The 10,792-nt window shown below is 38.0% G+C and overlaps 1 protein-coding gene across 4 annotated transcripts in view; it reads right to left on the minus strand.

Moving 5' to 3' along the window:
• Positions 1–10,792, minus strand: part of LOC127934255 (kin of IRRE-like protein 3) — a 201,237-nt gene that overhangs the window by 78,582 nt on the left and 111,863 nt on the right. For all 4 annotated transcript variants that reach the window (XM_052531522.1, XM_052531520.1, XM_052531521.1 and 1 more), the window contains exon 2: positions 4,183–4,332. In XM_052531522.1, coding sequence (XP_052387482.1) covers positions 4,183–4,332 — 150 coding nt within the window. The remainder of the gene's footprint in view (positions 1–4,182; positions 4,333–10,792) is intronic.

Here is a 10,792-nt window from a genome sequence, read left to right on the forward strand (position 1 = left end):
ACCAAAAATAACAATTCTGTCATCATTTACTCACTATATGTAATACATTTTATCAAACAAAATATTTCTTGCTGAACCTATTTTTAGTAATGCCTGCTTGATGCTTTACACAACAATGACTTTAAAATATCTCTTGGGAGTAATATCTTCAAATTTGATGTGTGATTGAATTTATTTATTAATCACCACATCATGTAATTAATTAGATTAAAAATTGTCATCGCTTACCAGCCCTATAACATATATATATATATATATATATATATATATATATATATATATATATATATATAACATCCTGGCATTGATTTCAACTTCAAATGGACAAATGTAAAAAATGGACATTTGACATTGCTCTGCGACTATGGAGCTTTCTGTAGATTTTTCATTTTAGTTGTCCCACAAAAATATTGGCTTTGATCTGAGCATCTCAAATCCGAAAGCTACTATTTGGATTACTGATGTGTTAAGAATGTAAATAAAACAATGTGTCAAAATCGAAATCAATCATGCTTCTCAGCTCTTTATGTCCAAGCACGCTTGTGCCATCTCGCTCTGTGGTTCTGTTTGCGTATTCACGTTTACACCAGTAATGCACACAATGCATTTTCATGACTTGTATTTGTGTGTTTGTGGCAGCCTTGAGCTGATGTCTTTAATTAGAACCAGCAGCAAAAGGACCTCCTCAAAGAATGTGAAGATTGATATGAATCAGCCTCTTTTGTCTGTTGATTTATTAAATATATTGTTTGCGATTTCTCATTTTAATCAATGTTCTCTCGAATTGAAACCGCACTGAATGACACAAGCCTCTTCCATGAATAGCTGAGTAGGCTGAAATTGAAATGTTGCGTTTGTATGAGCTGTTGTACTTGGCTCTTTTTGTTTGTTTGTTTTATGTGTGCAGCTGCTGGCTTAGAGTACGTAGTCGTCGATGTGTCACTCTTCTTTATTGTATGCAGCATTACTTGTTGACACAGGCAAGACTGGTAAAAGGAGCAGCTGTGCAGAGTTTTATTCTCTAAAGTGTCATTCATGTCAAAGCAGCGCACCTCCGCCCTTGTACCCGTAGCTTGCTTTTAAAGTGCTCTTTTGTCTTAAGCACTGGCTCTCTGCAACTCAAAAAAAAAAAAAAAAAAGAAAAAGAAAAGAAAAGGCATGAAAAATGAGAGATGGAGAGAGCGCAGAACTTCATTGAAATTCTTCATGGCCCTCTGAGCGCTGGCCCGCCATTGATCTACATGAAGAGCTATATGGGGTTGGCACCTTGGATTGGGTTGGCCCTTAGCCCCCAGCAGAGACTGTTAAACTGCAGCTGATGTGCTGTTAGTTCCCCTTTCTGTCTCTTTTCACATAATCATGAGGTCCGCAAGCGCAGAACCTCTTCTCACCTCCCAACCCCAACCCAGCTTCAATTCACCCTCTCTTTCTCTTTGACCACTTCTAAAGCTCTTCTCCTAGTGTTTACACTGCCAGGGCCCAGCTCTCAGGAGCCTGATAATGACAAACTTGGGAGCAGAAAGGATTTATCAGGGCTCAGTTGCCTTTTGGGGTCTAATTAAAGGCCACTATCAGTGCCAAAATAGCACAGAGCAGTGGCCACTGAAGGTCAGAGGTAATATACCTGTGATCTCCAGTGGAATACATATTTAATTTTAAAGTTAAGCCCAGCAACTGTTTTTAAAGAGGTCAGCTGGGCATTACATCATGCTTTGCACTGGAAATATCCCAGGAAGCAAAGTAGAGCTGAAACTGTGATAGGAAATTTTAGTAAAATTATGATTTACCCTTTATTCTGCTTATATGGGAATCATTCTTGCATTGAAACCATTGTTAATCTACACTTTTCAAAATGATGCATACACCTGCTCTTACTCCACAAGGATTTCAATTGCTGTAATCCAGGAAATCCAATGTAAAAGTCTTAAAGGGGGACCAACTGTTTCCGACCAACCTGAATTTGAATATGAAGTTTGTGATGTTCTAAGTCTGTAGGCGGACAGAATGGGAATCCAATGGTCATTAGCATGAATTAAGCAATCAATTTAGCCAAACAAGCAGCACTTTGCAAGTGGGGATGAGTTACACACTTCACAAGCTATTAACCGTTAAAAGTACTTAAGAGGTTATATTTTAGCTGCTCTTGTCCTTCTACGTCTGACATCAACTGGAAAGTTTTTAAAAAGCAATCACACCCTCCAGCTTAAACTTGTGTATCAAATTTAGCTTTAATTAGCTAAAGCCTTGTTTAGGACCAGTTTGGTTATTTGAGAGGCGGATGAAGACCGGCTGCTAGTTGAAGTGTACAATTCAATCAAATTTGATGGAGCTGTGGACATGTTTGCCTTTCACACAGTCTTTAGAGTAAATTGTTAACATTTTAAATCAAATAGTCCTATGCCAATTTCTTTGGAGAAATGACCAGCTTAGACCAATATGAATGCCCATGCCTGCTTGGCTGGTTTATGCAGTTAGTGCTTGTCTAACAGTTGATGCTTCACTGGTATGGTTGGTTGTGTTTCTTGTGGAGACGGAGAAGCATGGGCTTTCTCGTGATGCCAATTACGTTGGTTTACTAGTGCAGTCATTTTTTTAAAGTTATAGCCTTAAGCTAGATGACCAGCATGTTTTTTTTTTTTTTTTTTTTTTTTCTTCTTGTTAAGTTTATCGACTTGGATATTCTTTCTTGTAAAGTTGGTTAACAAGCTAGATGAACAGCATGGTCTTTTTCTGTGAAGACGGTTAAGAAAGTCAACCAGCATGGTTTTACAAGTGAAGTTGACTAGCTAGACCATCAGCAAAAATGATGAAACAATCTACCAGTGTGGTCTATCTTGTTAAGTTAGTTAAGTTGGTCAACTACAACATTGTTTCTTGTAAAGTTGGTTAAAGGGGGGGTGAAATGCTCGTTTTCACTCAATATCCTGTTAATCTTGAGTACGTATAGAGTAGTACTGCATCCTTCATAACTCCAAAATGTCTTTATTTTTATTATATTTATAAGATAAAGATATTCTGTACCGATTTTTCCCGGAAAAACACGAGCGCCTAGAGGCGTGACGTGTGGGCGGAGCTAAAGAATCACGAGCGCGAATAAGCTTTTGAGTTGAGAGCATGTGGAAGCTGTGACACAGATCCAGAGGCTGAAATTTAACAAGAGCAGCATCAGCAAAGGCTTCTCTATGTGGTATGTACTGAAACTGTATATGTTTGCTTAGCGGTTTTGGAAAATGACTAAGTTCCACTTCATGTCGTTTTTTTTTTTTTTTAAGCTGTAACGTTACATGTGGAAAGTGCAGTTTGATGACAACATCGCATGTTGTTTACTTGATGAGCTTACGCGCTGATAGCTAATATAACAACACAGAGATATTTGAAGCAGTTTTACTCACCGCATGTGGTTCCAACACACGATCGTGACCCTTTTCCGTTGGGACTGCATTATCCTTAAGAAATAAACGACGTGCAATCCGAAATGCAGGGAACAAACAAAAACACTTGCACAACTCCGTTGATGCTCTGTAAAAATAAAATCCATCCATGGTCCCTTAATGCTGTTTCTCTTTTGGTAATCTGTGCAGGTTTGTCTTGCCCTGGCAACCAAAAACACACTTCTTTTGTGACTTTTCGCGACGCTCTCGCTCTGATCAGGCTGTGCTCAGCCTCTCAGTGCTCTGCTATACGGGAGCGCGCTCTTCCGGCAGAAGAGCGCGCACTTAGGACCCATATAAGGAAATTCCGCTCCATCTAACGTCACACAGAGCCATACTCGAAAAAAAACTTTCCGAAACTTGTGACAAACCGGAAGAGGTTTTTTTGGAACAAAAATACTCCTTCAAACGTACAACTTAATTTTTTCCATGTTTAGCATGGGAATCCAACTCTTTAACAGTGTAAAAAACTCAGTATGCATGAAATAGCATTTCACCCCCCCTTTAAGAAAGAACAATGGCATGAACTTTTCTTTTGTGTGTGTGTTAAGATGTTTATGTCAGTCATACAGCATGATCTTACAAGTGAAAATGACTAGATAGTCCACCAGTATAGTCTGTCTGCTGAAAATGGTTAAGCAAATCTAGCAGGATGTCCTTTTCAGTCTTGCCAAGATTAAGCTAGTTAGGAAACTTCATGGGGAAACCAGCATCAAAATCAAAACCCAAGTTGGTGATTTTATTTTCTAACCTATGAGTTCTCTTCCGACGCCCAAAGCGAGGCCATCTTTGATCCAGAGCACAACCCCGTGGTATCCAGGGATGGAGCAGGGGAGCGTGACCGGCTGACCAGCCACAACCACCAAGTCTTGAGGCTGCTGCGCGAACATGGCATTCACTCCTGAAACAAAAGAGACAGAAAGAGAGAAAGAAAAAGAAAATTCAACTTTAATGTTTTAACTACAACATTCAACTTTAGATCTAAAGAATGTAATCAATGAATAGCTCTCAAGTAGTCAAGTGTGATTAACACGTAATGTTGAAGTGCAGCAAGGGCCTGTCAACATGGCATCTTTCACACAGAAAATTACCTAAAGCAAATTAACTTGAACTCCATTAGAGATGAGTGGCCTGAGAAGGCTGTCTGCAATAACTCTTTGAGACCCTCTTAAAGAAAGGAGTCACAAACATGAGAACATAGAAAGTGTAAGAGAAGGAAAAATATAGTGCCAAAACGGTGAAGATACCAGCACAAAGAAACATGCCAATCAGGGCTAGGGGGGTGTCCATGTTTGACTGGTTAGCATTGACAGTTGGACGTAAAGATTTCTGTCTCCTAAGGGAATCTAGTTAGAAGACAAATGTCTTGTATTTCAAACTCCAGTGGTACATATCGCATGTGCCGTCACAAACATGAACACTCAAAAATACAATGGCTGACATCAGCTATCAATATTGCACTGAGCTTTCTCAGTGGAGGGATGACGAGTTTCTTGCTGGCAGTACTGTATAATGGGAGTCATGCTGAACTCTGCAGCTGTCCCTGATGTGTGCCTATCTAGAATTGTAGAAGATGGCTCTTATTGCTCATTCCACTCTAAATCTCTGTACTGTTTAATCAATACTCATTTCTGTGAAATAACAACCACTAGTTTATTGATGTACTTTATGTGTGTTTTTCTAACTTAGTTACACTTTGCAAAAAAATAAAAAATAAATAAATAAATAAATAAATAAATAAATAAATAAATAAATAAATAAATAAATAAATAAATAAAATGTTTGAAGAAATAAGAAGTAAACAAAAAAACAAAAGACAGAACAGCCTTTGGAGGATGCTTTTGCCTTGTACTGAAATACATATTTGAAACGATATTTGAAAATGTTATGTGACTATAGAGGTGCAACTTTTGCCCTTCGAAGCACTAATTATGTTACCAATTCTCAATCTTTAGCAATAAAGTCATAGAACAATAAAATAGAATTTTCGGTTGCACTTTATTTTACATTAAGTGTACTAACATGTACTTATAGTGTACTTACAGTGTATTTATCTAGTATTTATCTGGTAATACAAGGTAACTACATGGGGTAGGGTTAGGTTTAGGGGTAGGTTCAGGTTTAGTACCTAGTTATTACATAGTTATTGTAATTACTATAATAAGTACATAGTATCTACATGGGGAACAGGACTGTAAAATAAAGTGCTACCGAATATTCTTTGCACAATAGCAGCAATAAGTCTCTGTGGACGATGACTGTGCAATTAAAGGTTGTGATATTTACTTAACTTATTTGTTCCATATATGTCAGTCACCTTATGTATGTAAACATGTAGAGTATATGGACATATCTGGCTGTTTTTTATTTATACATTTATTGTCTTGAAGCATAATAGCAATAAAAAAAAGTACATCTTTAAATCACGTCTTATTTTTTATTTTTTTCTTCTCTGTGAACAGCTTATGAACACAAGAACATGCTGCATCCAGGAATCACGATGGAACATGACGCTAATTCAGTCTAATTATACAGGTTTGAGACTGACTCATTCAGGTGACACACTGACAAGTCACTTATGAAAATATGTTATCTTGCACAGTCTTATTGGAGATAGGGTCAGTCTGTAGTAATTACCTTTATTTGAAAACACTTGGACTCTCTTATGTTTCTCTTTTTAGTCAGCTATGGACATGTATCTGTGTGAGTATGCTCTAATACCTATAAAATATGCCATTTTCTAGATTAATGCTAAATTAAACACACAGGCAGAAAAAAAAAACTAATTGCCAGAATCCAGAAGGATGTCTTTAACGCTGTGAATTCCATGGATTACTAAACGAATCAGTCATACCTCTGTCCTGCCTCCAGTAAAATGTGATGAATGTCTTGTTAAAAGCTAAACACGAGTCCACAGATTGATTTTTATACAAATTCTCCCTGGCACAATCCTGCATCTGCTGCTCCAACAAGCTATTATTAAATCAACAACTGCAAATATGCACTATGAATTCTTCTGAATATATTGGGCTGTTCATCTTTGAAGGCTAGCAGGCTTGCCTGGACACTGCCGTCTTTCTCATTCTGTCATTTGCAGTGCTGTGAGCTGCTTTGTTTTTGTGTGTGTGTTTGCTGTGAAGGTCCTGTGTAGATTACTCTGCGAGCTTGCAGAGACTGCAGACGGAGGAGTTTATCTCACGACTGTGAGACGCAGCAGACCCGCTTCCAGGCTGCTGAGAGGCGTCAGGTTTCTGCTTGCCTTATCATGTTATAGGAATACTGAGCGCAGATGAATTCTTGCTTGTTCTTTTTTGTTCTCTCTTCTACTACGAGATGTGTATTATTGTATCGTCCATTCGGTGCAGTAATTGAATGACCCCTTGGCTGTTATTGCACTCAGTGCTCTTGTTAACCCTTGACTTCCCTCAAATACACATCACCATGTCAGCTGCACCCTCACCTTGCAATTCTCATGGTTTGTGCAATGAATTAATGTGCACTAGCCACTCTTTGGCTTAAAAAGGCTGTTTTAGCTGAGCCAGAGCAATGTTTGCTCAGAATTATTCAATAGCAGGCAGTTGGTGTGCGATATGCCATAAGGCTCTGATATGTTTTGAATTGCATAATGTCGATGTGTGGATGTGACCTGAGTGTGTTGTTATACCATGTGGTAATATTCAACATGATTGGCAGCAACCTATGGTACTGCACAATTATGACAAATAATAACTGTCAATTATTTCCTTTGACATTATGATTATTCATAATTTTGCAAAGCCTTAATTCACATGTAGTAACTTTTATTGACAGTTGCATGTTGCAATTGTAATATTTGCAGCACTGCCCCGCCTAGTGCGTCCACTCGGACAGCAAAACACCGGCCTGTTTTATTTTCTTCAAACCACCTCAAGTAGCAGGGAATTATATGTAGGTCATTCAAGAGGGGGATGTAGAAAAATGGGTAAAAAATAGCTAGGGTTGAACTGGGGGCTTAAGTTGGCCCACTCTGGTGGAGGTATCTGCACACATTTCAAGCTCAGCGATGCTTCGGTCACATCTGGCAGCGTTCCGCTTGGATGCTCAGGCAGCCGGCCTCAGAGCAGACCCTTCCTTCTTCTCCCCCTCATCTTCTCAGCGCTGGAGACTGCCAGCTGCACAGGCAGCCGTGCGTGGAGACCAGTGATGTGGAGGCAACAGATTCCTGCACTCTCCATCATATGGCACTACTGCTTTAGTACACCCCATAATCAAGTCCTTCAAAGCAAAGCTGGGTGAGGCCAAAACAATCGAACAATAACAAGCCATGTCCAGTCAGCATGAATGACAACATCTTGCTGATTATGAATGATTAATGCTAATGTACCAGGGTGGGCAGAAGTGACACTAACCCTCTTTATAAATGTTTCATTTACAGTGTATACAATTGTTATTAATGTTACAATTAACAACAGAGCAAAACTAAGAAATGTAATTGTTATATATTATTAGATAAATGTACATACATTTCAAACAAGGCAGAATGACTCATGAACAGCAACATTTGTATTTTATGTTAATTATGTCACCATGCCAAAATGGGGGGTGCTTGAGAAGGGGTTAAGCCAGTAATAACACTGTGTCCGTCCTTCAAGCCACGGAGCCACCCCTGCGCTAATGGTACAGGCCATGACACTAATTGAAAGAAAGACGGAATACAAAACAACAACAAAAATAAATAAATAAATAAAAACTGTTTAGCTTTAATTTATTGAAATCATCATTTCTGAAGCCACAATTTGTCAAAAGTAAAAAAATAAAAAAAAAAAATAAAAAAAAAAATACATAAATGTAAAATAACAAAATGGCTTTAATTTATTGATCTAGTAACTGAGGGAAAAAAAAAAAAAAGATTAAAATGGTTTATTTTATTTCCTTTATTTCTGCTTCTTCTTTTTTTTTTTTTTTTTTTTTGCTTTTTTTTTTTTTTTGCATTTGCATTTGCATTTGCATTTGCGTCATATGGTCTTGCTTTTGAAGCATTACATGGACCTTCATACACCAGCCCATAGAATCTCTCCTCAAAAACAAAACTAAACCTAAAACTGAAAAAAAAAAAAAAAAAAAAAAAAAATCAGTGGTCAAAAGTGGATATAAGAAGACCGTTATAGCACCATGTGTAAATGGGAATGTGCCTCCCTTGTCTACCTGTGGTCCGATAGACCAAAACACATTTTAATGATATGGCTGTAGTTGATAGTCACAAACAGAATATGGACTTCAGTTGCAGGTTCATACAGAAAGTTTTCAAGTCTCTATCATAAGCTGCTGTGTGAACAGTACATTTCAAGACTCACATCCAAATCTAAACATGGCTGTCAATCCCTAACAATGACAGTAATAATGCCAGTGGTTTGTATTGTTTTGAAATGAAGTAAGATGGTCAGGTGTAGTTTGTTGATATTCCAGGCATGTGTCCAGGATCTGTAACTACTGCAGGCAGTGCCTTGAGGGTCTCTCCTCCCTCCAGCTATGTACAGATGCAGTTAAAAACGACTGTTACAAACTGAATACTCTTAAACCTGAATCTCTTCACATTCAGGTACAATTGCACCATTCATTTTCAGTTATCAAACCTGACAGTTTGATTTTGAAAGACTTGGAAAAGGTATAACAATAGCATTTAACCTAGCGCTACTAAATCACACCTTTTGCCACCCATTGACATCATAGGTAAAGAACGCTACCCCTTTAAGAAAATAGTGGTGAGGTCGATTATGTTTTTCCCCAGCAGGGAGTTAATTAGCATTCCTGCCTCCTGTAATACTGGTGATATGAGTGTAAAAAGTAGAAAAATAAATAAATTAATGAATTTCCAACTGTCATAACCCCTTAACCACCAAAACAACATTATCTGGGTGTCAGTGTATAAAGATTGAGTTGATTTAGTGCTGGCTGTTATAATGATGATGAAGAACAGATGGCATGGAAGAGATGAGGCCACAGCAGGGGTGTTATTACCTCGCAGGTTAGTTCAGCTACCAAAAAATGTTGTTTGAAAAATTATTTATAGATTTATACCTACAGTAATTGGATAATTATGAAGCGAATTTAATATAATTGCTGCGTGTGTACACCTTTATGGGGTGCTGCAAAATCATTTTAAGTGGCATTTATATTATTATGTCCCCTATTCTATTCTATTCTATTCTATTCTATTTTATTCTATTCTGTTTATTTATCTGTTAGTTTGTACAGTAAAAATGAAAAAGTGCATATTAATATTTGTATAATGATGTATGTCATGTATTTTTATTTACTGCCATTTCTTTATTACTCTACCGATCTTTATTTCTTCATTTATTTAGCAGAAATGGTATACTTCAGCTTTACAAAAATATTCAGTTCTCAAACCTGAGGCAGAGTATTCATGTTTACAAATCGATATACCAAAAATCTGATCAGCTCAGGCTGACCACATACTTTAAAATTTAAAGGCTGTTTTTAAGTAAATTGAGCATGGCCTGAATCGACAGTTGTCGCAAACGATGTCCAAATGTCCAAAGAAATCCACACGATCGAGACGGAGCATCCCCGAACTCAAATAGTAAATATCAAACACATTTAATATTTCTGAGTCTTGATCAGGCTGCCTGTGATGTGATACCCATTATAGCCAAGCTGACAACGTTGATTGCCCTCTGTGTGTTTTTCTTCTCTAGTCACGTTTGATCATGTGTGTCTCCGTGAGATCCTGAGTCACTATGAAATCATTCCTACAAACAGCAAGTGTGTGGTTTTGCTGTCTGGTCGAATCATCTAGTGTACGCATTCAGAGGATTATAATGCTAAAATCAGTTGAAACTGTCTTTGTTTCTTTGTGGTTTCCCATTGTTTTTAAATCGGTTAAGAGTTGAAAATCATCTAGTGTGTCCCAAGCCTCGATCAGAATAAAACACAAGTGACATCTGTTATCCAATGCGTGTTTTCCCAGACTATGAACTAAATGTGTTTAGCCAATCCCAGCAGCCTCCTCTCTCTTTTTTCTGTTTGCACTTGTTCTTCACACCTTGACAAGGTTCAGCAGTCCCTTTAGACAGATTGGATTATGGGTATGCTTGTTTAAGTGAGGGGAATAGACAGACTCAAACTGATGAACCAGGGATCATTATGGGCTCTGTAATGTTTTCATCTCACTCTGTGGTAATTTGTTTACCCTCCAACAGCGCTGGCAGTCCACAAACCCCTGCTCTATTTCATCTGGCAATAACAGAGATGTGACGGGCCGACGCTCTCAAAACTCACCCTCTGTGAATCAAAAATGACTCTCAGGGCAGTATGGAATAGCCACTCGAAGAGACTAATCAGTGGCTCTACAACACTTC

This window comes from Carassius gibelio, chromosome A18 (assembly GCF_023724105.1).
Source record: "Carassius gibelio isolate Cgi1373 ecotype wild population from Czech Republic chromosome A18, carGib1.2-hapl.c, whole genome shotgun sequence".
Lineage (NCBI taxonomy): Eukaryota > Metazoa > Chordata > Actinopteri > Cypriniformes > Cyprinidae > Carassius > Carassius gibelio.